Source organism: Aquila chrysaetos, chromosome 12 (genome assembly GCF_900496995.4).
Source record: "Aquila chrysaetos chrysaetos chromosome 12, bAquChr1.4, whole genome shotgun sequence".
Lineage (NCBI taxonomy): Eukaryota > Metazoa > Chordata > Aves > Accipitriformes > Accipitridae > Aquila > Aquila chrysaetos.
In genome coordinates, this window is record NC_044015.1 from 43,202,811 (window position 1) to 43,230,560 (window position 27,750).

The 27,750-nt window shown below is 45.4% G+C and overlaps 1 protein-coding gene and 1 long non-coding RNA gene across 3 annotated transcripts; one reads left to right on the top strand and one right to left on the bottom strand.

The window, feature by feature from the left end:
• Positions 1-1,932: 1,932 nt before the first annotated feature.
• Positions 1,933-16,185, top strand: LHX8 (LIM homeobox 8). 2 transcript variants are annotated; one of them, XM_030034163.1, is made up of 9 exons: positions 1,933-2,474; positions 4,423-4,593; positions 4,866-5,024; positions 8,017-8,138; positions 9,634-9,854; positions 10,317-10,420; positions 13,455-13,550; positions 14,639-14,822; positions 15,578-16,185. In XM_030034163.1, exons 2-9 carry the CDS (start codon positions 4,513-4,515, stop codon positions 15,652-15,654), a joined length of 1,044 nt encoding a protein of 347 aa, XP_029890023.1. In that variant the 5' UTR covers positions 1,933-2,474; positions 4,423-4,512; the 3' UTR covers positions 15,655-16,185. The 2 variants fall into 2 exon arrangements, with proteins under 2 accessions (XP_029890023.1, XP_029890024.1); XM_030034164.2 differs by lacking the exon at positions 1,933-2,474 and having other exon boundaries at positions 4,365-4,593.
• LOC115349633 lies at positions 9,729-27,296 on the bottom strand. Its single transcript, XR_003926177.2, has 4 exons — positions 26,901-27,296; positions 26,429-26,484; positions 22,439-22,498; positions 9,729-9,832 (listed from the first exon to the last, which is right to left on the bottom strand). It is a non-coding gene; the product is annotated as an uncharacterized LOC115349633 (long non-coding RNA).
• Positions 27,297-27,750: the final 454 nt, after the last annotated feature.

Below are 27,750 nucleotides of genomic sequence, written 5' to 3' on the forward strand. Positions count from 1 at the left end.
CCGCGGTGGCTGTCAGGTTCTCCCCTCCGAGCCGTCCCTCCTGCCAGACAGCTGCTGGCGACTGAGGCGACGGCGGGGCCCCGCGGTCACACGGAGGAGCAGACCGCGGAGAGCCGGAGCCGCCGGCCCTCCTCCCTGCCTCGCCCCGAGCTCCCCCGGGAGCGCGGAGAGACCCGGCGGCGAGCGGGGAGGTGAGATGGCGAGATGAGATAAGGGCCGGCAGCACCCGCGGGGGGCCCGCACCCCGCAGAGCGGGGAAGAGAGGCGGGGACGCGGCGGGACCCGCGGCGGGGCCGCCCGGGATGGGCCCCCGGGAGACCCGCGGGGGCGGCCGGCGGGGCCCGCTCCGCCGCCGGGTCCGCGCCGCCCCGCTGCCCCCCCCCCACCCGCCAGCCGTGCGAAGAGCCTCGAGGGACACGATCGTCCCGCCTGCACCCCCGAGAGCGCGGCCTTAGCGGCGGGGCGGGCAGCGCGGGGTAGGGGTGGCGGGTCGCCGGTCGCCGCCGCCCCCGGGCACGGCCGGGCATGGCACGGCGCTGAGGAAGCCGCCGGTGCCGGGCGCGGGGATGGGCCGGCCCGGGCGGCGACAGCGGCCGGGCCCGAGGGGAGCAGCCGGGGGCGGGCGGCTCGGCTTCCCGCGGCCCTGGTCTCAGCGCCCGTTTTTCGTAAGCTGCCCACGAGGCCATTTTTCTCAGCAGATCGTGTTTTAACGGGAGAACCAGCTTCGCTAGAGCAACCTCCAGAGAGAAACATCCAGCCGCACGCGCTTGCACTACAGTGCGGTCTTCGATTAAGAGGTCTATATGCCAACACCCTCTCGTTAAAACAACCCTAATTCTCCGCGTTCGGCATTTTCTTCGTGCTGCGCCTTACCGTCAAATATTTAAGAGGTTTCTCCTACGTGCAGCTGGTTAGCACTCCCACCCACGCGCATCCTTGCATTACTGCTGGGAGAGAGGAACCAGAACCAGACGCAAGTCCCCCCCGTCGAGGGTCCCGCGGGAGTCCCCCGCTCCGCTCCCAGCCTCGACAGGACCAGGCCGGGCGGACTGCCTGCCCCCCCGGCAGGTTCCCCTTCCCTCCCGTCTCTCCCTGCCGAGAGCCCGTCGAGGAACGCCCCCCGTCCCCCCGTCCCCGCCTCGGGGTCCTTCCGCAGGGACCGGCGCCCCAAGCGCGGAGCCCGCGGGGCGAGGAGCGGCGGGATTAAAGCAGCATCTGAGCCGCGCATCCCTCCGGTGCGCATGGAGAGAGCAGCAGGGAGGCGAGGGCGCGCAGAAATCGGAAATTCCTTAAAGCCTGCGTGTCTGCGTGTTTTCATCTCCTCAAAAAACCGATGCTGGGAATCCTGTCTAAAATATCGAGGGCGTGTAACTGAAACGATGAAATTTAGACTGGACTTTGGAGAGAGAGGCGATAAAAGCCCACAGGCGAAGCACGGGTGGAGCCCGGATAACCAAGCCCAATGCACTTTCCACGTCCACCCCGTGTACACACCGTAGGGTTTCTGACCTCTTCTCGGAAACAACACCTCTCTCCGATAAGCTCGGCGAAAACCCTCACCTCTTGCGAAGAACCCCCGGCCGTAGCAATAACCAGGCTCCGCTACCTGACTGTCTACGCGCCGGTTCTCGGCGCGCCTTGTCCTCCCGCCCCCCCCCCTGCGCCCCCGGGGCCGCCGACCCAGCCCACGGCTCCGCGCAGCCCTCGGGGAGGCCCCGGAGAAGCCCCGTACCCCCGCGGCGTGCCCCCCGCTCCGCCGCGACCCTCGCACCGTGCGGGCGCTTCCCCGCAGCCTGGGGGCGGGCGGCTGCGCCGCAGGGAGCGCACGGCCGCGGCGGAGGGGGGGGGGGGGTGAGGCGGGAGGGAGCGCGGCGAGACACCCAGAGGCGACCCCGGTGCTCGGCCTGAGCCGGGGCAGGGTGCGGAGGGGACCGCGGGTGCGGGGGGGCGGTCGCGGGGCGCCAGCGACGTGGGGAGCTGGGCGGCCGGGGGGGCTGCCCGCCTTTCCCCGGCCCGCAGCGCATCTGCGGCCGTCCGCCGCGCCCGCTCGTCGCCTGGCGGACCCGGGCTCCGAGGACGATAAGAAAGACGGAGAAATCTGCCGTACGCTGTTTTTCCTCCGACAGCTGCTTTACGAATCACCGCTGTCCGTTCACCGTCGCCGTGGGCAGCAACGCGCGGACTGACTTTGCCGGCTCCTGCTGCTGTGTTTTTCAGAGGGGAAAGGTGTATGCATACAGAAAGGGAGTTGTTTTACAGAAATCGAATACGCAGCCCTCCGTGAAGCGCGCACGGACACCCTGAACTAACTCGTTGACGGTGCAGTGCAGCAGAAGGACCGACGCGCAAGAAACTCGACGCTGCTCCCGGCCGCGCAACGGTCCCGTCGCGCCCCGGGCTTACCGAGCGCTCTCCTCGCGGCGGGTCTGGCCCCCCTTTCCTCCACGGCACGTCTCTCTGGAGCCCCCCGCCAGGTGCTCGGTTTCGGTCGTGCCGCCTAGGACGGACTGTAGCTCTGATGTCGTCCCTCGGACGGTCACGGACGGGGAGATCCGCGCAGAGTGCAGGAGGGGGAGTTCCGGCGGGCTCCGTGCTGGACGCGGCTCCGGACCCAGCTCTACGCGGTCGCGGACGCGCGCTCCTCCCCGCCGGAGCCCACGGGTGACCCTGGACACTCGCCGCCCCAGTGCTCGGCTGGCGATCGGCCCAGCCGCCCCGCTGCGGCCGGGGAGCGGAGACCCCAGGGGAAACCCCGGTGCGCGGTCCCCGGGCCGGGAGCGGGGGGCCCCGCGGCGCGGCGGCGGTTACCCCGGGGGCTCAGCACGGCGCTCTGCGGGGCGGCAGCCCGCCCGCCGCCTCCCGGGGCCGGTGGCCCAGCAGGGAGCGCGAAGAGGGGCCCGGGGTGTGCGGGACCTCGCCCTGCGGGACTGCCGCCGGGGGAGAGGGGCCGGGCCGGGCCGGCGTGGGCAGCCCCGGGCCCGCCGGGGAGAGGCCCGAAAGCCGCCTCCAGGCCAGCGGGGGGAGGGCCGGGACGTCCAGGGAACGGCGGGGTCCCGCGTCCGCCCGCCGCCGGGCGGCCGCTCGGAGCTCTGGCCCGCCGGCGGCACCGTGCCGCGGCCAGAAAAAAAACCAAACCGCTACTTGCCTCGCTGCGGCAGCGGCTGTTAGGGAGGTTAGGACTGAATTTAAGCGAGATTCTGCCCAGGGTTAGGTCGGTTTTAGCGCTGGACAAACGAGTGACTGACGGCGGGCGTCCCGGATTCACCGGGGCTCGGCATCGCCGCTCGTTCAGTCAGGGTCCCGCAGAATCGGGGGTCCTGGGACTCGAAACAACGATCGGGGGGAGAAGAATAAGGGGCTTCTCCTTTCATACAGCTGCTCGAAAGCAGAATTCCCTTTTGTCAAACCTATGGTATTTCCAAGCGTACGGGCAAGTCTCTCGTTTTGCTTTACTGAGGCTCTGCAATATGTCTTGCATCTATCATCAGGCGGAGCTGAAACAAAGAGCGGGGGGGAAAGATGGAAACATAACGACAAGTTTAATTAAAAACACCTGGCTAGTTAAATACGTGCGGAGAAGCAGCCACCCCCGTTCTTTACCTCACCTGCGATGGACAAGCTGTTGCTTTATTCTCCTGCAATGTCCCGCGAACACCAGCAGTATTTGGTTTGAGGGAACTCTGCGGGCAAGGTTTGTAGTGGTGGAAAAAGCGCGCCACTAACCCCCAGCCCCCCCCCCGCCGAAAGGCATTGCCTACTTTTCCGGGGAGCTGTGGGCAGCCAGCTGCCAGCCCCCTCTGTCCACTGCGTGACCGAGGACTCTGATGTTAATTAGCAACATCCGTGGTCTTTCAGGCTTGATTTCCAAGCCGGAGTAACGCTACGGCCTTTGGGCAGCTCAGATGCTCCTTTTTTAGCTTAATGAGAAAGGTTTTATCATGGGATCTTGGAGGCGCAAGCAGGAGTAGAAGCAGCAAGGCAGGTTCGGGAGTTGTGAGTCTGAGCTACAGGAATACGCTCGGGCTTTGGGTTTCAGCAGCACGGAAAAACCTTTCCCGTTCACACGTACTCTCGCTTTCCGTCGTGTTTGTCGTCTTTGCTAATACAGGGATGTAACTCGAATCTTTGTTTAGACCGGGGCGGCGGGGGGAAGCTGTGGCAAACGATGAAGACAAACGGGGGGGGGGGGGGGGATCCTCTGGGTTTTTTCGTTGCTGGCTTTTTTGTTGTTGTTGCTGCTGCTGCTGCTGTTGTTGTTGTTGTTGGGTTCCCCCCCCCGCACGAAACCCGGCGCGGGCTCGCTGGCGGAGATCGCGATCCCGCCATGCTCAGAAGGCGGGTTTTGCGCAGGAGGTGAGGCCAGCGAGGCAGGTCCCCGCGCGGCGGGTCCACCCACTTGAAAACAAAACTTTTTTCCTGCAGGCGCTGAGAGCAGAGACCCGGCGCGGGGTCCCCGGAGCGGCCTCGCCGCGCCCCCGCCGCCGCCGCGCTGGCATGCGGTAGGGCAGTGCCATGTATTGGAAGAGCGACCCGATGTTCGTCTGCAGGCTGGAGGACAAGGACCTTCCCGCGCTCGGCGGCCCCTCGGAGAAGGTGCGCGGGGCGGCGAGCGGCTGCACCGGCGGGGAGGGGGGGGCGGCGCGGGGCGAGCGCGGCGCCGGTGCCCGCTGCGGGGGCGGCGGCCGCTCCCCGCCCGAACCCGGCGGGCGCGGCCCTCGGCCCCGCGGAGGAGCGCCGGCGCCCGGCGGGGCCCCGCAGGTGCCCGCGGACCGCCGGGCCGGGCCGGCGTGGAGCTGCCCGCCTGCCCCGGGCGAGGCCGGCGGCGGCCGGGCGCTGACCGCCGTCTCCCGTGCGCTCCCCCGCAGGCGAGCCCCGCAGCGGCCGACGAGGACTCCTGCTCTTCCTCCGCCGCCCTCTCGCCCTCCTCCTCGCCGCGGTCCATGGCCTCGGGCTCCGGCTGCGCCCCCAGCAAGTGCGTGTGCAGCAGCTGCGGCCTGGAGATCGTGGACAAGTACCTGCTGAAGGTAAGACCGCCCGGCGGGGTGGGGGGGGCGATGGGGACGGACCGCCCGGCCTCGGACGGCGGGGATGGTGGCGGCAGCGTCCCCCCACCGACGTGGCACGGCCGCCCGGCGTGCGGCGAGGCCGCGGGGCCCAGCCCGGTGCGGCGGCCGGCGCCCGGGGCTGCCCGGGGGCGAGCCCGCCCGGCCGGCTGGGGCCGTCGGGGGCCGCGGGGAAACTTGCCCCTCCGGCACGCCGCTGGAGCTGCCGGCGTCCGTGCCCTCGTCGTGCCCTTTCCGTCCGAACCGGCGTCCCTTCGGCGTGCGGGCGCCCGTGGCGATACTGCCGAGAGGGTACTGGCGTTACGGGGAGGAGGCGGAGGGGATCTCTGCGTGCTGCTCTGCGAGATTCGGCCTCGGAGGAAAACCGAACGGCTGCCTCGGGTTTGGGCAACGCTTTTGTGCGCTGGGATTGTGTTTTCTTGACGAGCGGCAGGAGGGAGTGGGGAAGGGACCTAACGGTTTGGAACACGGAGAGCTGCCTTGCCGCGCTCTGCGCTCCTGGTTACGCGGTGGCGGTGTGACCCGTCTGTTATTAGCCAAAATAAATCGTCTAGTGGGATGTCGTGAGTTGCAAAGCAGAAAGCGCCTCTTGAGAAACGTGGAAATAAGTTATTCCTGTAAAAGGTGGTCTAGTAATGTCTGTGAAGGAAAGGAGCTGTGTGATGGCAGAGTAGTTTTGCTAGCTTTAACGTTCAGGACTGAGTAAGATAATTTAAAAACAAACAAAACCATGTGACTTTAAACATAAAGTGTTAATGTGGGTGGGAGGGGGGCTATTTTCCTTCTGTATTACAGCCATTAAAATTATCCTGGATCAGACTGTTTCTCTCCCTGCTTTCAAGAGTGAGATGAGATGACTGTGCTAGAAGTCACTTGATTGTGTTAGATGCAGCCTTAAATAAAGCCATTGTATATCCTGCAAAGTGAAAGTCGGTGACACTGCTGAAAACATCTCAGTGTTGTTGTTAGATCGTTTGCTTAGATCTCAGTTGGGGTGAGGAGGAAGGAACGTGTATGCTGGGCTGGTGTTCATTTGAAATCGGGTAGGTGCAGGTGTGGGGGAGCCGCTATATACCTTCTGTTCCAGTAAATCGCAGCCACCTTTGCAACAGGCTGGGCTTGCACATGAATAGTGCAGTATAACCGGGAGCAGAGCTAACCTGAACTTGGTTCTGGCCCCATTAACTCCTGTGATGTTTCGGTAGCTCATTTACTGATCATTGCTGTCTCCTGTCTGAACAACTGGGATAACGCGGCTTGGAGCAAAAGACCTCTAAATGATTTGGCCTTACGCTTAAATTGGTTGTTACTGCTTCCTGCACAGGCAGAGAGAGAAAGGAATCTGTGCTGGTAGACTGGCGTCTCATTGATCGTCAGCAGTACGTCTTCCAACTTCAGCCCTGTAAATTAGTAAGTAAGAATGTAGATGGGTGACATCAAATGGGACAAGGATCAAGGCTACTGATGTCCTGCTCTGTGGAAGAGCGTTAGCCCCTGAAGAAAACGGGCGCGAGCCGAGCTTTGCGTGGCTGGGATGTCAGCTCGCACTGTGCAGAGCTGTGTGCCGGGGGCCCAGCTGTGGGCAGGCCCCCCTCGCCTGCCCGCGGCTCCCGGTGTGGGCCCTGCTGGGGACGACTGCTGAGTGGGCTTGGTCTGGCCCGAGTGCTGCTGCCCTGTGTCTGCCCGCAGCACAGCCAAGTGAAGAAATACTTGGGAGGATCGGCCCGGTGACAGCAGTTATCAGCAGTTTCACATTATATCGTGGTGTTAATTTGTCAGCGTATGGGAAGATGGCTGCCAACAAGGATAATAGTTGGGAGAGCGTTGGGCAACTGCAAACTGTAATGTTATAACCTGAAGAATGACTGGAACAAGCGATTCCAGCATGAGTGGTGGCGTCAATACCTCACTTTCTCTGTGGTTTGTCTGGCAGTGTTCTGATGAAAGGTATATCCTGGATTATCTCAAATCTGCTGCTTTGCCATAGGCAATATATGGGCTGTTTGGTATGAGATGAGAAATTGACTCAGGGAAAAAGAAAAAGTAAATCTAAACTTAGTCACTGTTTCGTTTACAGAATTCCTCCTGTGCAGCACAGGATTATCCAGAGGGTTATTACTTAATTTTATGGTCACTGGGAGTCTTGGGTTTTCAGATTATTTAAGCTATTCAGCTGATGTGTTATGCACAATGTCGCACGACAAAGAGTTCTTGTTATAGGAAAGAAGAAATGAAAATAATTGCACTCAGTTTATTTGCCCCAAAATTATATGCAAGTTTCCCAAACTGCTGATTTCTGCTGCTTTCCATGACCATGTCTAGTTTCGCTGTGGATATTACATATTAAAGAATTGTTGCATTCGCTATTACAACAACTGGTGGTATTTTGAAACTTGCACTCTGTTCGCTAGCTTTGCTTTAACAGAAACCTGGCAAACAAAGATGTGGTTCACGCTGTGTTTCTATTTGACATACTTTTTTTTTTTGTCTTTTCCCCTTCAATACTTGAATTTTAAAATTTCAAATCACTTTGCAAAGTTTGTTCTTTGTTAGGCAGGACTTTTAACAGACTGGGAAATAAACGTATGTAAGTTAGCTGCCTTCCCAAGGTCATGTGAGGCCAAAAACTTGCTCTGTTACTCTAATGCTACGAGAACAGAACGGGGCACAAAATATCTACGTGGAGCTTGAATCTCTTGCTTCCTCTTCTGGTGCTTTTAATTACAAAACCATGACAGCTTTTTCTGAAGACCTCCATCAAATTAATTAACCCTTAATATGCATGCAGTTCTATAGGAAAAATGTTTTGCCTTGAAGATAAACTTTCCATGAATGATGGTAAATGTAATTTTTGGCCTTGTCTGTATGGATGGAAAAAACAGTTTTTGTAAATATGAAATATAATATTGGTAGCACAAATGCTGAGGGGTATTTGTCTTTTGTGTTTTTGCAGGTAAACGACCTCTGCTGGCATGTGCGCTGTCTCTCATGCAGTGTTTGCAGAACGTCTCTAGGAAGGCACACCAGCTGTTACATCAAAGATAAAGATATCTTCTGCAAACTTGATTATTTCAGGTATATCATACAGGAATATCATTTTATTAGATAACGTTACACTTGCTTGTCACTTTTCACTTAAGCTGCAACTAAAATGTACATTTAGGCTCTTTGGTTTTTATTTGCTAGGTTTATTTTCAGTAGCTAAACTCTGACATCTCTTGCAGAGGGACTTGGGAAACACCAGGTCTGTCAAATGTAACTACCTACTAAGTCTCCCCCTCCACTGTTACACATAGCTACTGCATTTATACAGTAATTTACTTCTGTATGCGCAGAGGGGAGGGGAAAAAAAAAAAAAAAAGTAGTCAGAGTCCCTGCCACAGTAAGGTTGTAAAAGCTATCATATGTGCAAAGAATCATCCTTAGGTAATGCCGAGTGGGAACACGAGGTAGGGTTGAGATGAGACTCTGGACTAGCACTCCACTGGTATGGGACTTGGTGTATCACATGGAACTACAAAACTAAGGCAGAATAAATCCCGTGATCTTTAAAAGCAGCTTTCAGCAGTTACACTTTTCTCTGATCAATTTGATTTAGAACATGAAGCATTCTTCAAGATAAGGTCTAATCCTGTAAGGAAGAATATTATTTATTCATGCTGGCATTGAAAGTACTCATGATACAAACTCTTTGGTCTAGAAAGTAGCAAAAATTTTTGCTGTTAATTTTAGTGTGATTGCTATACTTCCCCAGACCAAACTATTTATGGGATTCTCACCTGTGTAGTGAATGGATTATGTTCAGCTAGTCAGTTTTGACACTGAAAGAGAGGGAGGGGGCAGGCTGAATACTGTGAACTTCTGGAAAAACAAAGTTTTGTGGGACTTCAGAAAAACAACTTACGAGTCTGCAAAGATTTTCAGGATAAATTCTTATGTAAATAATCAACATAACTTGGTGGCTAGTTTCCTCTTCAAAGAGAAATATTCTACTGTAGTAATGTAAATACTTGCAGATATTTGAATTTCTTTTAAAATCATAATGTGGTGGTAATTAAGGAAATAACAATGAAGATACAGGTTTACCCCCTTCTGCTGAAGGGGACTGAATGATTAGTGAAGGATGATGTAGCTAAATATAATATTTCAGACTACCACTAGAGTAATGTGAAATATATTTGAATAATTGGGAGAACTTGAACACAAAGTCAGCTGTTTCCATCTCCCACTCACAGCTTTTTAAAGAGTAATTATCTTTATAAAAGGAAAGATGAAGAGTTGTGAATTCACGTAGTAAAGATGTTTCAGTTTTATTCTTTGCCTTATGAAAATATTAGCTTCTGTAGTTCAGTAGTGGTCTTGCCTTAAGCTGTCAGATACAAACTTGCGGATGGTTTTGCAATAAAACCACAATTATGCTGTCCTCTCATCCCGTGTGGTCAGCCTACTTGCTGCGGGTCTTGGCTGCGCTCCTGCATCCTGGTCGTCTCTAACCCTCCCAGAGTCACCCCGTTTGCCCGAGATGGTTAGTGTCTGTGCCTTCACCCTCCTGTTGCCTTTGTTTTTGCAGGCGGTATGGCACCCGCTGTTCCCGCTGTGGGAGGCACATTCATTCTACTGACTGGGTCCGAAGGGCTAAAGGAAATGTGTACCACTTGGCATGTTTCGCGTGCTTCTCCTGCAAAAGACAGCTTTCTACTGGAGAGGAGTTTGCTTTGGTCGAAGAGAAAGTCCTTTGTAGAGTACATTACGACTGCATGTTGGACAATCTGAAAAGAGAAGTTGAAAATGGTAACATACTGCTTTTGTTAAGAACCATGTTTGTGGTTTAGTTTTAATTAAATTGTTGGGGTTTACTTCATCTTCCTTATGAAGAGGTAATTACCTAGCTTTACTAAGGCTGGAAGCACAGGTTCTTAAATTAAAATAATGTGTAAATTATTTGATGCTTTAATTTTTTTTTTTAAGTTTGTATAACTTGTTTTCCATCCTAAGGATAAGAAAGCAAGAGCGTATCTAGTTGATAAAATATCATGCTGTATCTATTCCTTCCCTCACTTGCAAGGGAATCATTTGGGGTGGCATGGGTAATGGTGCCAGATCAATTTAACTTTGAATGGAATATGGCACTTTTAAAAAGTTGAAATTCAGCTAGCCAAGTACTGTTGGTTATTGTTGGAGGACAGCCTGACTTACAAATAACATTGTTTTGAACGTTTAGCAGACAGTGTTGTCTTCTTTTTAATGCTTCAGGTAACGGGATTAGTGTGGAAGGAGCATTACTAACAGAACAAGATGTTAATCATCCAAAACCAGCAAAAAGAGCTCGGACCAGCTTCACGGCTGATCAACTCCAGGTAGAGGCAGTGCTAAAAAACTTGCATAGTTCAGGTTTGTGCAGGATACAGGTGCTGAACCGATAGGAAATTGGATGCGTATGGGGGAAAAGAAAAAGCTTGCATGCTTTAAACTATTTCATAAACTATCAAGACACAGCATGTTTCTGGACTTGTTTGTTAGCTTCAGCAGTTTAATATGAAATAGTTACTCTTCAAGCTCTTTATTTCCCTGGGGGCAGCCAGTAATTCTGCAGAGTGGAAACAAAAAGGTGGTTCTATTTTGATTGCTTGATGAAATCTATTTAATCAGGCATTTACATCGCTACACATAATAAAGACAAAATATTTTTAGGATTATGTAATGTGAAGAGTTGTACTAAAGATGGGTATTTTATGACTTCAAGACATTAACAGGATGGAAGTTTGAACTTTGTTGTAATGCATGATAAGGGCTGCAAAAGAGCATGCTCTCAAAACAGGTAAGTATTTTGGGTTCCTGTTTATATTCACGTGAACACAGGGTTGACTCCTGTCAATGACTCTTTCTTTTTTTGCTTTGGTTTATAGAGAAGATGGGGAATAGTTGCACATTTATTTCTTGATTGCCATTTTTCCTCCCAAGACGGTTCTCTTCAATACTTGCTTTTTAGATCTTGTGTTATAGTCTTGGCTATACTTTTGTACACCTGGAAGAGAGACAAGCAGCAGGGACTCATCTTTGCTTTCCTTCCTTTTCTTCTTCTTCCAGCCCTTCCAAAATGCTTCACGTGCTGATTTCCTCAAAGCGTCTTTGAGCTTTGCCTGTTAAACGTATACAAAAGTCATCATAGTCTTGGTGTCATATTTCAAGACATAGCTTCAGTATTTAATGCTGCATGTTTTAGGGGGGAAAAAACCCCACTTTTTTTCATAGAGCTGGGTGGAGTGAAATACAGGGAAAATGCATTTGAAGTACTTGGCAGCAATTCTTGTACTTGTCCAATTTGTTCTTGAACCTGCGTTACTGAAGTATGTTTTTCCAATATCCCTTTATACTAGCTCAGGCACTAGTTCTTTCTGTGGTCAGGACTAAGGGAAGTGGGCGCTAGGAAGTCTGGACATACCAAATTGAAACTCCTCCTTGTTAGGGTCAAGCCTGCCCCGAAGGGGGAGGGAAGGGGAATTGCCTCCATCTGCTCCGCTTTCAGGGCTTCTTGTCTTGTTGCTGCCTCAGCAAGAGTTAGCTCTGGACTGCCTCAAATACGAGTTATTTCACCCTCTGGATGACCGCTTAAATTGGCTTTCTAGGGAAAAACACTGTGACTAGGGCCAGCTCCCCATGAAACGGGATAGCGGTGAGACCAGATATAGAGGTTTCAACCTGCAGTGGGAAGCAAGCTGCAGCCTTCTACCTAATGCTAGCTACGCATGTCTGCTTTCAGTTTATAACGTGTCTGCTTTCAGTTTATAATGTCTTTGAACTTCTGGTCACACGTGGCCACTATACTGTTCGTTTTCTACTGTCTCAGTATGAGTTCTGTTTTGTTGGCCTGTCCTTGTCTTGTTCATGGTGAAAGTAGTTGAGAAGAACTAAAGGTGAGGTGTAATAACACGTGTGAGGCATTTAAGCAGTGCTATATAACATGGCATGTGGCTGTTCAAAGCTTGGTTTACTATTTCAGCCATGACTGGAGGCAGAATGTGGTGTTAATACAAAACAATTAGCAATAATCTGACAAGGACACAGGGCACGGGCTCTGGACATCAAGCTCAAACTTCTGCGAAAGGGAACGAACTTTTCCAGCAGTAGCTGAATGGGAGATAAGCCCAGCCGTCAGGGTAGAAACTGTATTCTGGGCTTCTTCCCATCTGCTGTCATTGAAAGTTCCATGTTCCCCTCTTTTTCTGCTTTAGATAGGTTGTAACCTACTTCAGCAGGTGTTTGAGATCTTAGGGCCTCTTGTTATTTAATGACACTTGCTATCTGCTCAGGGCATCTGTCTCTGTGCCTGTCCTTGATGCTGGTATAAGACTTCCAGCAAGAGAAGCATCAGAGGGATAAGTGATTGTTGGAGTGGCAGCGTGTAGTAACACACCTCGTGAAGTACTTGTACAAAAGGATATCCACACTTTTTGATGTCTTTGTATGCAACAGTAGGAAAGTAAATAGCTTCAGCATTCTGAATGCGGAGAGGAGTAGTCTGAATCTTCAAAAATGACGCCAGGCAAAATTTGCAGACCGTCAAGGGTCAAAATCCAGAAATGAGAACCTACAGTTTGCTAAGTTGCTGAAGATACCCTGCAGAAATCCATGAAGCCTTACTTTCTTAAATAAGGTAAACTCTTACAGGCTCTCAAACTGTTCAGGATGCAGGCCAAGTTGACATCTACTTCCTCAAAAAAAAAAAAAAGTAATTCATAACCTAATGACAAGTGTTCATTTCAATTTTCTGTAAAAAGATGAGTGTAACCAAACAATTACATAGTGCAGGTCAGCCAAGGTGGAGCCTCTGTGTTCCTCAGGTTGGTTAAAGGTAAATGAGGCACAAAGTGCTTCTCAGCTGCCTGCATCCTCCATGCAGCTGAGAAGAGGGTTAAGTTGTCCATATAATACAAGATGCAGATAGTGATTGACAGGTTCAGAGAGGTGGATCAAAGTTTATTCCTTCCTTATGCTGCGCACTGTGGTCTGCTGCTATAGACGTTTTCTTTATCAAGCATGTTTGAATTGCTTTGCAGTGAATTTTCTCTCACAGTCCTTTTAACACAATCACAACAGAGCACCTCCTCAATTTTTTACTCTGCCAAGCAGAATCCATTTCTTTCATTTCTGGTAAATGTCTCGGCTCAGTTAAGCATAATAAGGGGCTTGTATTTTGCCTTGGGGGGATTTCTGCTGCCCCTCCCCCCACCTCCCCCCTGCCCCTTAATGTATTGGGGACTGTCTGGGGACTAGTGATTACAATAGTTTCCTAAAAACAGGCAAGGAGTAGGACCATAGTCTGAGAGGAGTCTAATGCTGCTCTTGAGGCTGCACACAAAAACCTGCAATCTCTTTATTTTGCCTTTTCAGGTTATGCAAGCACAGTTTGCTCAGGACAACAATCCAGATGCACAAACGCTTCAGAAACTGGCAGAAAGAACAGGCTTGAGCAGGCGTGTTATACAGGTAACTGTGCTGAGTTACTTGACTAACAAAGTCTGGTACTCATCCATTGAAACTGCTTAACGACAGTTTTCTCCATGTAGTTATTCTGTGATGGAAAAAGATCTAATCTGGCAGCTTTAGCATAACTTCATACAGCATCCTTAGTCAGGAATAGGTCTAGAACGAACATGTTAATTTGGAAAACTTGCTGTATTCCTCTTGAACTTTGTGTGGAGGATTAGTAATCTTCCAGGAAGAAACTTCTCAGCCTAAATAGTATAGAATTTGGCACTAAGCTCTTCTAAATACAAATTTCTGACTTTAATAGCCTGTTCTTAAGATCTGCACTCTTTTTGAAAATGGCTTGTGGTATGACACATTAGGAGTGAGTGAGTATCTAGTGATCTGTTCTAGAGAGCAGAGTTAAAATATATACCCACGCCATCCAAAACCGAGAGAAGCACAAGCTTCCAATCTTTGCTTGAAGATTCCTCTCAGCAAACATTATATGCATGCTCATTTTATGCATAAATATGAATTTTTATATAATATAAATTATATATGTTTATATAAATAAAAAAGTTTGCTGTTCCCTCCACTCATTTTGCCTGGAAGATTGACTGAGTGTTTCTATAGAAACGAGGCATCTGACAGCTGCGATCAAGCTTTAAAAAAAAAAAAAAAAAAAGGTGGCTTGCACACTTTTCAGTGTGAAAAGGAAAGTGGGTCTCCTGTGGAAAAACCCCTCTTCACTGTCAGCAGTGCTTTGGGGGGCACGGAGGCGGCTGTGTCCTGTCATGTGCCTGCGGGCAGCAGCCTCGGCAGCGGTGTGGGGCGGCGGGTGCTGCTGCTCAGCCTGGCGGGACGCCTGTGCACCCCTCACCGCGCCTGTCCCTTGTGGGGTCAGCTTTCCTGACTTGACCGTGCCTGTTTGAGGCACCTGGTAGGCTTAGAATGGATATTTCTTCATTTGGACTGTCAGGGTTATGTTAAAGGCCCAATTAACTAACGGAATTCAGCTGAAGTTAGAACTCTGAGGTTTTTGGTATGCTAATGTTGAAACAGAATGCAGTCTATCAACGTGATGTAAATTTTTCCCCCTGTTTCAGGTGTGGTTTCAAAATTGCAGAGCACGCCATAAGAAACATGTTAGTCCTAATCATTCATCTACTGCTCCTGTCACAGCAGTTCAGCCCTCCAGGCTGTCTCCACCCATGTTAGAAGAAATGGCATACTCTGCGTATGTCCCCCAGGATGGGACTATGTTAACTGCTCTACACAGCTATATGGATGGTAGGTATGACAACTTTTGTGTATCCAAGTAAAGTCATTATTGACTGTAGCAAGAACAGTTTACCAAGCACCAATTAAAGAAACTTGACGGATTCTTAATTTCTAGTATTCTTTAGAGAATATCTTAATACTGTACTTGCTATCTACACCTCATTAAGAAGTGTGCCTCTTCAAGCAGTAGCCCTTCGCTGTGAGACCATAGCTGAAGATCTGGGTATGAAGACCAGTTTTTGTGGTTCCCCCAAACTACGAATACTAGTAATAAGAAATCAAACGCTTTTTTAAACATCCATGCCATGTTTTTTAATAATATGTAATTTTAATGAAAACTGCTTACCACCCACTCCCTGGCTCTTACCCCAAGGATTGTAGGTATACTCTGTGCAGCAACTTGACTGACAACTTAAGCTTCCCTCGCAGAAACACAGGGTGGGGGGAGCCTGGTGGTCAGAAGTGTGTTTCAGTCATTGTGTATCTTACGACCCAGCAAGTCAAGAACTTTGGCTATTATTTGTCATTAGGAGAGACTGGGAAGGTTTTGGGAGAACTAGGCTCTGAGCTGTGTGGGTGGCCTGAGCTTATTTTTCTCTAGAACAGTGGTGTAAGGTGGGCTGTGGGTGGAGGAGTGGGAATGCTGGGCTAGGGAAAACGGTGGCTGGGATCAGTGAACTGGTACTACCCAATGGGATTTACTAGCTCATAATCTTTCTCTACCTTGGGTGAAGTTGACCGGTAAATATTTCTGTTTTTTGTAGCTCATTCACCTACAGCTCTTGGACTCCAGCCTTTGCTACCCCATTCAATGACACAACTGCCACTAAGTCACACCTAATTCCTTTCTGTCAGGGATATAAGATATTAAGGATGTAACCTTGAGTCATTTATTGTGTATTAAAAATATCATTGGAAAGATATTAATGTTAACTCTTTATTTAACATCTAAAGCATTTTCAAGATCATTTTTGCTGCCCAGGTATGTAAGTATATTTAGCCTGCAAGACACTTTTATGGATTCTGCATAAATAACTATTACATTGTTTACAAGCCTTATTAAACACCTTTTTGTATTGTCTGGAAGTAGTCCACTCTAGTTATGTGTGTGTTAATTTATTTGTCATCAAAAGAGCACTTTGCCTAAAAGAAAGGACTGACAATTGTGCAAAATGTTTACAATTCTTTGTGAAATTGTAGTTTATCATTAGTTTGTATCTGTAAGTTATTGCTAAAAGTATTACCTGTATTTGAGTTGTATACAGCCTATATGTTAAAGCTTATTTCTGTGAGTTTACAAAAATAAATTTTGGTTGCAAATATTTTCAAAATGAACTGAATAAAGTTTCTGCTGTAGCATGCCAAGCAAAAATGTTGCTGTGTTTATGGCTGAACTGGGATAATTTGTCAACTGCTTAACTTGAATCTTCAATTTTAAGAGAAGGGTGCTGGTATACTTAGGTACACTACACCAAACTCTTTCAGGAGCATTCACATCTGTCTCAGTTGATATAAAAAATCCTTTAATGGGCTTAGATGGGTCTTGAAATGCCCCAAATAGGTGGTACTTTAAAGTAAGTATACACAAAACAGTGCTGCTCCTGAGGGTGAGGGGAATTGGTGGATGTATAGGATAGATTCTTTTTTTTCAACTGTGATTTAAGTCAGCAAGTAGAGAACCTGAAATTGCATCTGCTTTAACATTTTGAATTTTTACTACTTCAGCTTCTGTTTTCTTCAGTGGTTTTATCTTGTGATTTTGTTAAGCGGGATGGTAACTAATATGAAATACTTAAACAGAGTCTGCATTTTTAAAGTAAGATCTAGTTCAGTATTTTAACTGACCTGTATCAAATGGCATTTGAACAGAGACTGGAATTCAGTCAAATTCACAAAAGTCTACTGTGTTTTAAACTGTTAATGTGCTAAGACTTAATTGCAAAGCATGTTTTGATACACTGATTTGATGGACAAAGGCTAGTGCATACTATTAATTCAACTGATTTTTGTCTTCACAGAGTAGTTCCCTTCAAGGCTTTAAGGTGGGTAGATCCCATCTGCACACCTAAACTTTACTTGTGTCAGAAGGAAATTGTACTTTTGAGGGTGTGGGGGTGTGTGTCCGTGTCCTTTTTTTTTTTTTCCCCTCTCCCAACTAACTATGAGTTAGTGGCTCTACTCTGTGAAATTTCCTAACTGTCCCGGTCAAACTATTACAACATGGAAAGGCAGTATTCTCCCTGCCACCATGGAAAAATGATGGCTTCAGAGAGCATAACTTTAGTGGCAAGCTCCGAATTATTCAGGTTCCATAAATGAAATGTTGGCACTGTTTCAAGTGCTACTCACAGATGTCTGAGCTAATCTGAATAGCAAAAGCATTGTATTTGCACTGGCACAATGGTTTGTCTAGGCTAATGTTATCCTGCCACTTTTTTTTTTTTTTTTTTCCACAAAACACTCGAAAGACATGGGGTGTGTTGTGGAACTTGACTGACTTTACATTTTATTCTAACATACATAACTTCTCAGTGAAATACTCTGGGTGGAATACTGAATTCAGTATATAATTTTCAGTACCTAAGCTAGCTCCATATATCTGCATGATACAAAACTGCATGCCTATCAGTTGAGAAACTGGTTTTTGTTCATTCGTTGAGTCTGATATACAAGTAGGACAACCTTACTGCTGAAGTTTTAACTGGTAAATGCTAAATAATGCTAATTTAGACCTTAACATAACTTGGCAATTTAAAATACTATTCAGTTGTCTTGTTTTAAAATGCAACTTGACTTGCATCAAGTCCCTTTAAAGAAAAGTAATTATTCACTTTTCATTTGAAGGACTAAGCAGCTTCAGGTTGCCTGACACAAAGTCAGTCTGAGCTTATTTATGAAACTTCCCCTTCTGTTCAGTTCAAAAGTCAGTGCAGGCTTAAAGTAAATGGGGAGCAATTTTCCTATGAAGATGAGAAGCAGGAGAATTCGTCTTTTGCTACCGTGAATGCTTGAGCAGCTATGTGTAAGTGCGGCTGGGAAAACGTAGAGTTGAAAATAGGAAGCTCCAGCAGAGGATCTGGACTTTTGGGTCTTCCCTTTGAGAATATCAGAGCTGTGCCACTGGCTGACCTGAGCTCTCTGCAGCTGATGTTGGGCTGACAAAGCATAGGGAAAACTGAGGACAGTTTCAGTCTGCTGCCCTCAGCTGAAGCTACTGCTGTAGCCTGACTTACAAGTTTGAATGCTTGTCTTTTTCTCCTGGTTGTGCACTGGCTTGCACTTGTGGCTTTGCTGCTGAGCACTTCTGACACTGGAGCCATCCTTACTGCTCTTGCTGTTTAAAAAAGTAATTCGGATATTGCTGTGCTGGGAAAATTCATGGGTTCTCCTCACAGGAAGAGAATGCAGCTATAGCTGCAGCAGGAACTTGTAGTATGCTGAGTCAGCACCTTTTAGATGGCACAGGTTCAATTTAAAATTGAAAGGTTGTATGAAATTAGCGTATGAAATATTGGTCTTAACATCTTGCTTAAGTGACCTATCTTGAGCAGAGAACGATACAGTGCTCTGCCTAGTGCTCTGCTATGTCAATTACTGTATTTGCAATATATTGCCTCTGATCCCAAAGCGTTTAGCCTACAAGGTAGGATGATCATATGGCACTTGCTAATTAGTTTCAATGCAACATATCTTAAGAAATCCAAAGTGGAACTAATGATGCAAAATGTATTTTGCATCAAGAGGTTCTCAAAGGAAGAAATATCACTAAAAAAGTTTGTTGTGTCTCAAAAACACTGTGAGAAGACTGGCTATCGACTTCCACTCCCTTTCCCTTTCCTTCCCTGACCTGTCTAACCAATGCAAGTTGGGGCTGGCACATCTGTGTGTTGGAACAAGTAACTACACTGCAAAATAAAACTTATGATTTATCAAATTCAACCTGCTGTAGGAGGAGGGAAAATATAGATGAAAAATATCTTCCTAGTGCAAACTTTACAGAACCTCTAAAGGATGTCTGTTTATTATTAGGAGTTGGTAGTATTTCAGTTTGCAAAGTAAAGAAGTAGTCTATTGCTACAGCATCTTCAACATCTTTTAGAAATATTTCAAACTCTGCAATTAAAATGAAATACTGGAATCTAGATGTTTTGAAATTCCAGCTATTCACTGGAAATATGGGTTTGTGTTCATGTAAAGATAAAACTGAAAAGTACTCAGGCATTCTCTAGTCTGCTTTTCAGCCCAAGGTACAGTGAAATATCTTAGCTACTGCTAGTGGAGAGGTTTGACTAATCTGTTCTTAAATGTCTCCAACAGTAGAAATTTTTACAGACTCCACAGGAAATCTGGCACTGTCTTAGGAAAAAAAAAAAAAAATTTCCAACAAAAGAAAACTCCCAGTCGTCTTCTCCTCCCTGCCAAACAAATCCGATTCGTCGAGTTTTTCATACCAAGTCATATTTTCTAAATGCCTAATTGTTTCCGTGCTGTTTTCTTTGTCCATCTCCTTGAAGCATGAAACTCCATTTTAGCCAAGCCTTTACTGATGCTCAGCAGGAGGATCAGGGCACATAAGTTGCTCATTGCTGTGTGTTCAGCGTGATGACTACTTTTTTTCTAATAATACTGCCCTCCATGTTCTGTTTGTGACTAGCTGTTATCTTGTCTTCTGTTCACCATTCTCTATAGATTACTGCAACCTAGGTAAGCAGCTTCTATTTTACTGTACCAAATTTCACCTGCTTCTTTCTTACTATTTCTCGAAGTTTTCAAAATAATTTTGAATTCCAGTTCTGAGCTCCCCAGTACTGCCTCTTCTGTATTGTCAAAAACTCACTAAGAATCTCTTTATTCTGTCACCCAGGTAATTAACTAAAATACTGGCTAGAACCTGATCCTTCGGTAATTCCATTTTTCAAATAGGAGAATGTACTGTGTGAATTGCTTATGATGACTTATTTTCCAACTCTTCTATCCTAGTTTTTTTCCCTATCTTGCTTATGTCAGACTGTTGCAGGTACAACTTCTTGACCACCTGCACAGCTATTACCCTTGCTAAAAGGAAGTTGGGCTGATTTGACAGTCTCATTGTTTGTATTCTTGTTATTGCTGGTGTGGTTAAGATTTTAAAATTCTTGAATAAAATAATTAGACTGAAATGAAACTGCATTATTGGATTCCCTGGCTTTTTTCTGCCCATTTCCTGGGCTATAGACACTGTATCAATTCTTCTGGTGTCTCTCAAAAATAAGAGTTAATGGTTTGGAGAGGTTGCTATCTGGCTCAACTGTCCTAGGAGAAAGTGCAGCAGGCCCAAGCTACCTGAAAACATTTACTTTGAAGTCATCTAGAGAGCTTGCTTTTGTTGGCCTTGGTACTAACTATACTAGTGACTTGTTCATAGACTTCTTTTTGGGGGTTTGTTTTGGTCAAAACTGATACAGGTGTAAGTCTAGTTTGGCCTTCTGGCATTCACTGGCTATAGCTTTGACTCTGACAGATCAGCACTAGCCTTACTCTTCATTAGATTTATTAATAAATGTACACAATGCTGTTTTCTTTACCCTTGCTGACATTTGTTAATGCTGCCTGATTTTGTAAGTTGGCTTTTTGGTCAGAAGTTCATGTTGTTTTTCATATTTGCATTCTAGTAACGATAACTATTTCCCGCATCCTTTCTACAATTACATCTGAACTTGAAGAGTTGCTTAAAGTTTAGGCAAGTTGATCGTATTACACTTCCACCTCTGCTTTATTCATTCATTTTTTGGTAAGGATAGGTAACTGTTACGAATAGTTTTCATTTCTGAAGAAACTGATGATTCTTGTCTCCCCCCCCGCCTCGCCTATGAAATTTTACAGCTTGGCTCTGGATTTGTGGTATGCCTTCTTGAACCCCCCTATGTTTTCATCTTGCAATACACCACTCCTTAAGACATGCAAAGTTAGTGATGTTGTAAGGATGGGTAGTCAAATGGATGTACAAGGAGTAGTGTCTTCATAAAAGACACTGTTTCCAGAAATATTTTGACACATGCAACTGTGCTTTTGTCTCCCTTTTCCTTTGTCCTTTTTTTTAAATTACATTGCTGATTTCCATACTGCTGATTTCACCTGTGGCTTTCATCATTACAGTAACATACATTTAAACTCCAAATATCCAGCTACTCCATATGTACTCCCTAGACAACTACTTGGGGAAAAATGTGTGCACCTGCAGCAGAAAAAATTTTGCAAGTTCAAAAATTTAACTTCTGTCAATTTAATTCTGTGTATTACTGTTGTTGCTAGTTAACCTTCAACTCCTTCTTATTCCGCAATTAAAACTTAAGCAACTAGACTTGTCATACAAGCCACTACCAGCATGATAGCCAAGCATTTTCAAAAAATGAAAACAATTTATCATTATTTTAAATGAAGAGCAGAAAAAACCCTGAACTAGTTTAGTTAATTTCTGAAAATCCACAGTTTAGTTATGTGGATGAGTCTCCAGAATAGTGACATCTAGGGACAGAGAAAGATAGTACAAGATTAATAACAAAAGAAACACAAACTGCCTCCAAGTTGTTAATAAATTGATTGATACTGAAGTACGTGTTTGCACATTTTAAGTCTCCTATTTCCTTTTAAAATAAAATGAATAGTTACTGAAAACATACCAATATGTTAACTCCCTCTTTCATGCGTTCTTGGGTAGAACATGAGAGAACAAGATACCGTAGTGGGTATCTGCTGCACTACTGTGTACTTTTAACTGGCTTTAATACACAGTAAAGGAATGTTATTCTAACAGTAATTTTAGAGAGTGACCTTCTGTTGTCTTAACTGAGCTATCCTGGTTTCAAGCAGAACAGTTTTTCCTTTAAGTTACAAGTGGATGCCTTCTCAGTTACAGGTAAGGTTGTAACTAATGCTCACCCTGTTAAGAAATGCTGAGTCCAGAACATGTTCTGAGCAAGGTAACGTTCATGCAGCCTCTCTATTCCCAGAGGTTAAAAGAAACAGGAATACTCCAGGTACTTACTGTGTGCTTTCATCAACCACTTATATTTGAAAAAGCAGGTATGTTTGGGATTATGTTGCTTAGAACAATATAATCTCAAACTCTGGAGGTCTACATTTATTATAAGACCACCACTTTAAAACTGTTTACAGATTTTTCCAGTAAGTCTGGTAGTAATAACTGCAATACAAATGTATGATAGCTATTTTTCTCTCTGGTGGGGAAAAGGATTATTGTAGACTGATATGCTGTATAAACTGAAGTTAAACACTTACCGAGTCATTCTTAGTTCTTCCATATATGCTAAAACAACCCCCTAATGAATGTCTTCTGCATTCTATTTTAAAGAAATGATGCATCGTGAGTAGTCTCAAAGAGAAAAGTAAAACTTAATTCTTACCTGCATTCATTCTCTATCCTGGCATCCAACATTATCCCCAGCTGGCTCATCATCAACACTTGGTCTTTCTCATTAAGGATGGTCTTTTTATATTCTATGCTTGATCCTGATTTAGGCAAACTTAAACTCTCAGAATCAAATGGCTTAAATCTGATCTTCTATGAAATGGATGCCAGGTAAGGAGGGAAAAAAAAGAAAAAAAGAAAAGAACACCAAACTTACCTGTTACAACTGCATACTCTTATGGTGCTTTCTCCTTCACTTTCCCCTTCTTTAGCAACCCTTGAGAGGAGCAAAATAAGTATTCACAAGCAGCTGAAATAAATGTATCTCCTCATCCCTGAAAATCAGCAGTTTCAGCCAACATTTCTATTAACAAAATATAACATGTGGTTGATCACAGTAAATATGCAACTCTTACAGACCACTGCTACAATTTGTTTTGAACCTCCCCCGCTTCTATTTTCCTGGTATTGAGGGCAGCAACTTCTGCATTGCTTGCATTTACCCCAAGTTATACAGAAATTCTATTAAATGCAGTTCTGATATTTGACAGACTCCTCAAGAGATTTGCATCTTATGGAGTTGGATGAACAATAAAAAGACAAAATTGAAAATCACTGTGCATATGAAAAAGTATTTAAAACACTGAAGTACAAGTAGTGCTTTTTTCTGTTTTGTTTATTTGAAAGCTATCCAAATCTTTGATGATTTAGACTGTCTTCTGTTTTGACATAGTATGGCATAGTTGGTGAAACCTTGAATAGAATACAAGTTAAGTTATAAACAAAATACTTTATGTGGCATGTGACAAAATAAACTCCTTTGACTTCTGTTTTCTGATACAGGATGAGTGGAGTTTGATCCCTGCTTATTTCTAGGTGTAGAAAGTGGTACAGTGCTCGCTCTCAGTTTCTGGAAGAGTGTTTTGACCCAAGCATTTATTTTCAATTTCTATTTTTAATTAGTTTCAAAATCTGCACTTCAATCAGAAGAGATCCTTCTAAGGCAAGCAGAGCAACTGAACTTGTTTATCACTACATTCTCTGACCAGCGACCAGCAGAAGAGACTGCTTTGACCTAAAATGTACAGTCTGCTTTGATATTTCAAGATGCCAGTCTGTTGATACAACCCAACGTGGTTGTACTGTAACCAACAGTCCAGCACTAGTGACTCTTCTGTTGCTGTGGATGGATGCCAGCAGTAATGCAGAATGACACCCTTTATCTTTAGCCTCTGGACAGATCTCTTGCAAGAAGATTCTTCTGTAGTTTATTTGGCTTTTTCAATATCTTTATCTAAATGTAACTCTTATGTTTTTATTACATTTGCTGGTTATGACAAACATGCCCTGAATACCTTGTTTCTGGACTGCCAAGAATTTGCTCCCATGTACTAAGCCGAAACACAAAGGCTGCAGTCACACAGAAGACTTCCCAAGAGTTGACAGTTCCTCCTCCTCACTGAGCTCTTCTGCCACCAGCCAGCAACTGTGGGACACCTACTACGCTGCTAGTATAGAACAGACCATCTTGGATAAAGCATGTTGCTTGACATTATATTTTCCTAAGTAATAGTAAAGCTAAAAGGCAGCTAATTTTCTACTACATGGCTGTGCTACAGCATTCAGCCCTTTTAGTGTTGGAAAAGTATTATGGTAACCTAGACTATGAGGTGATTGTAGAATATACAAATCCCAGTTTTTTTCAGAGCTAAAAATGCAACCTTTCCTGGATTAAGATGTTATCCATAGCTAATGCCTTAGTGTACCTAAGAAAAGAATTCATCTTCTCCGACAAAGACAGAATAAAGTATAAGGCAAAAAAAAAAAAAAGCATGATTATGTTGACAGATACAACAGGTAGTTTCACATTGTTCTGTTGTTTCTTAGACCACTTAGAATGCCAGTGCAGTCACCTTTCCTCCTCCCCGGATGTGTTTTTTTTCCTAAGTCTGTATTTTGCTAGTTCAGTGGGGAGATTAAGAGGATATGTGACATCTTTGCTGTTTGAGAGAAGTGTTGAATATATGTCCTGAAACTTTGCTTAGGTCTCTCATGCTGCTTAAGGGCCTTGTTGCAAAACCACGAAAGTCCAAGATACCAGACAGCGTATTCACAACAAAGGCAGTAACTTTCTTTCTGAACTTAGGCTTAGAAGCTTGATTCTTTGTTCTAAGCTGCTACTACAATGTCCATATAGTTTCTATGCATTTTAAAAATATGGCTCTGTCTGTAGGGCCATCATCCAGAAATGCAATACATGCTCTTTCCCAAAGATGCATCAAAGAGATCACATATTTGTCAAACTGCCTGGGAGTCCAGCCTGGCCATACAGCTTCTGTGGAGTAATAAAGGTGGTCAAGGTCAGGAGGTTTCAAGTGTAAACTTGCCCTAGAACCAAAAAAAATCCATTCTTTGTCTATTCAGAACATCTTGGATTTCAGGGATAAATTGTCTGGCAGTTATGGTTTTTGCTAGTAATTTAAGTTTGTGCAGTGTACCCTGTATTTTCCAAATATATTCCCCTGAGATGAAAAATATGACAGTGATTTTAGAATCAGTGCTGACGCCTAACCTGCTGACTTGCTATCATCAAGTGAGGTGACACAACATAAGCCTTCTGAGGTCTAACATCTTGCTTCTCACCAGGCTGCCGGTACAATACAGTACTTTCACACAGACTATTGATCCCTTCTTTCTTGTTAAAAATTGGGTAATTCAATTTGATGAGGACACCCACAGTCAGTCTATTAATATTAAAGGTACTTCTGGCATGAGAGAATTACAGCTTATTTCAGGAGTAGGATCAGGGCTAGGGAAAAAATAAATCTCTAAGCTATGTCTGGCACTACTACAGACTAGTCTTAAATCAGTTCACCTGGTCTTTGTCAGTAAGTATTCTGGTCTACCATTTTGAAAGGCCTGAACTTGGCAAAGAACACAGTGAAAAAACAAATCTGTATAGAGAAACTTTTGAGAGTAAATTTTGATGAAGTGGCTCAAAACAGAACAAAACCAATAAGGAAACAATACTACTTCTGCAAGAAGAAGAATCACCACCACCACCAAAAAACCCACACACAAAATCTAATTTAAACACTGAAGTATAAAGATGCACCTCTTCCTGATCCCATTCAGTTTCTCTCTCATTTTATATTAATTGAAATGCGCAGAAGGTTTTGGTGACTTCCGTGTGTGCAGAAAAGCAACTTCTGGGTACGTGCTTCTGAAGCATCCAACAGAACAAGGACAAAGATTTTTGCTGCTGTATGTCATGCTACCTGCTCCAGCACAGCTACACTCCCATGGTGGTTGCTGTTACATCAATATCTAATATTCTTATGTGGGAGCAATTATTCATGCAAATATTAAGGTGACAAAAAGCTATCCAACATGTCATTGTTAGAAGAAGGTATTTACATCCTCAGAAGGGACTGCACCAGGATGTATTGGCCAACAGGTATTGACCAGGGCAAAATCTATCAGGGGAAAAAAAATATGGGCATAGCTCAGACCAGTTTATTCTTTAGACAGATGCTTTAAAAACATCACCATTATATATATATATATGTATGTGCATATGTGTGGGGTTTTTTCCTCTCTTCATTTGGTTTGTGCTTTAAAGTGTACTCACTTATGTTACCTGTAGCTGTGAAGCCCTCAAGTTAAAAAGAAGAATAATGAAGTAAGCATTTACTCTTTTGGTTGAAACTGTTGACTGTTTGACGTGCCATGTAAGATGTGAGCTTTACAGTATTTAATCACTGCCAGGATTAGCAGCACAGGTGGAGTAACCAAAGTCAAATGCTTGACTCTCCATCTGTCATTTGTCTCCCTTCCAGTGCTCATCTTTTCTCTTCTACTCACGCTAATTTCTTTTTTCCCCCACACAAATAACCATACAACAAATCAATGGTAGTCCTGGGAAAAGACCTCACAACTTCCTGTTCTGCCTGCAAACTGCACATTCCTCTCTTTACACAACTCTCCCTGGACTTCTTCCCCACCCCTCTCATTAAGAGGTTTTCCCCGTTGGTCATGCACATGACTATGACTGTATATCAGCTCTCTTTCAGACATTGCTGTCTTGTGGGGTTTTTTGTTGTTGTAGGGGTTTTTTTGTTGCTTTTTTTTTTAAAGCCTTCCCACATCTCAACAGGAACCAGTCCTCCCCCCCAGAATGATATAACAGCTGCCATCACAAACTCACCAATATTATTTCCCAAGCTGACCTCATGGGAGAAAGCTGCCTCCTGCTCCAATCTCCTACAAACAAAGTTCATTACCGAAATATGGGAAACCTAGAACAAGTAACAGCACACCAGTATATAAAAAAGTTACACATTTTCTTATTTTAAAATTAAGCCATTGCATTGGAAAGACAGCTACTCCATTAAAAAAAAAAAAAAATCACACAATGAAATGTTTGATTTTTTTTTATGTGAGTTAGCAGGTCATCCAAGAAAGCTAACCATAAAAATACCATTTAAATAGGATGTAAACTGTAATTCACTGAATGCAGGAACAACTAACAGCCACCTTTTTCACTATTTTCAGAAATTATCCACAGAAATACTAGCACTCCTATAACACGGATACAGGCACTTACCCAAAATATGATTTTAAGACCAAAAAAATGAGCATATGTATATTATGCACAGTTAAATTAATAGAAAAGTTACCTTTCAGTATACATTTTGATCTTCAGTGTCTCTGCAGGAACTTGTACAGGTGTCTTGGTAGTGGACTGAAATGCTAAGACATACTCCACAGGGCATGTTCAAACATGAAGTTACAAGTTTCTTGTCATGACATCAGTTCAGAAAGGTTGCCACCGCTGGACACCAAGAGCCACTAACATTAAACTCACAAGGATAACTTCTACTTTTTTAAGCTTCAGTGACCCAGAACCACTACAGCTGAGTATTAGACTATGATTTGATAAACTGGTTTGGACCATTGTTAGTATTCCCACAAAATAACCCACTTGTGAGCTTAATCATACCAATATGATGATGCTATTTAAGTACTTAGTATTTCTGTAAGAAACTGGAACTGCATAAACTAAAAAAACAAAACAAAACAAAAACCCAAACCAAAAAACACTACAGCCCCCCCCCCCCGCCTTTTGACATTATCATTTGGAGCAAATTAAGCATGCAACCTTCTCCTGAGACTACTTCAATTCTTTTCCAAACTTGGGCTCTTTCAGACTCCAAAATTAAAATAGATTGCCCGCAGAGCCCAGCCAAACCAACAGAAATGAGAACTTGGGACCCGATGAAATGCAAGTTGATTCAAGACAGGAAATTGAGTTGGTCAGATGTGTTGAAAATGATGGCAACCAGAAACTACATTATGAAGCACTGTATAAAACAATCCCTTCCTTTCCCTCTCCAAGCCATCTGCAGATGTGTGGATTTGCAAAGTAGCATGCCAGTTCTTAGAAGAAATGCACCACCAGCAACATTCATCTGCAAAGTCAAACTGCAAAGACATCACAGGTGGTACACATCAAACACTGGCCGAGAC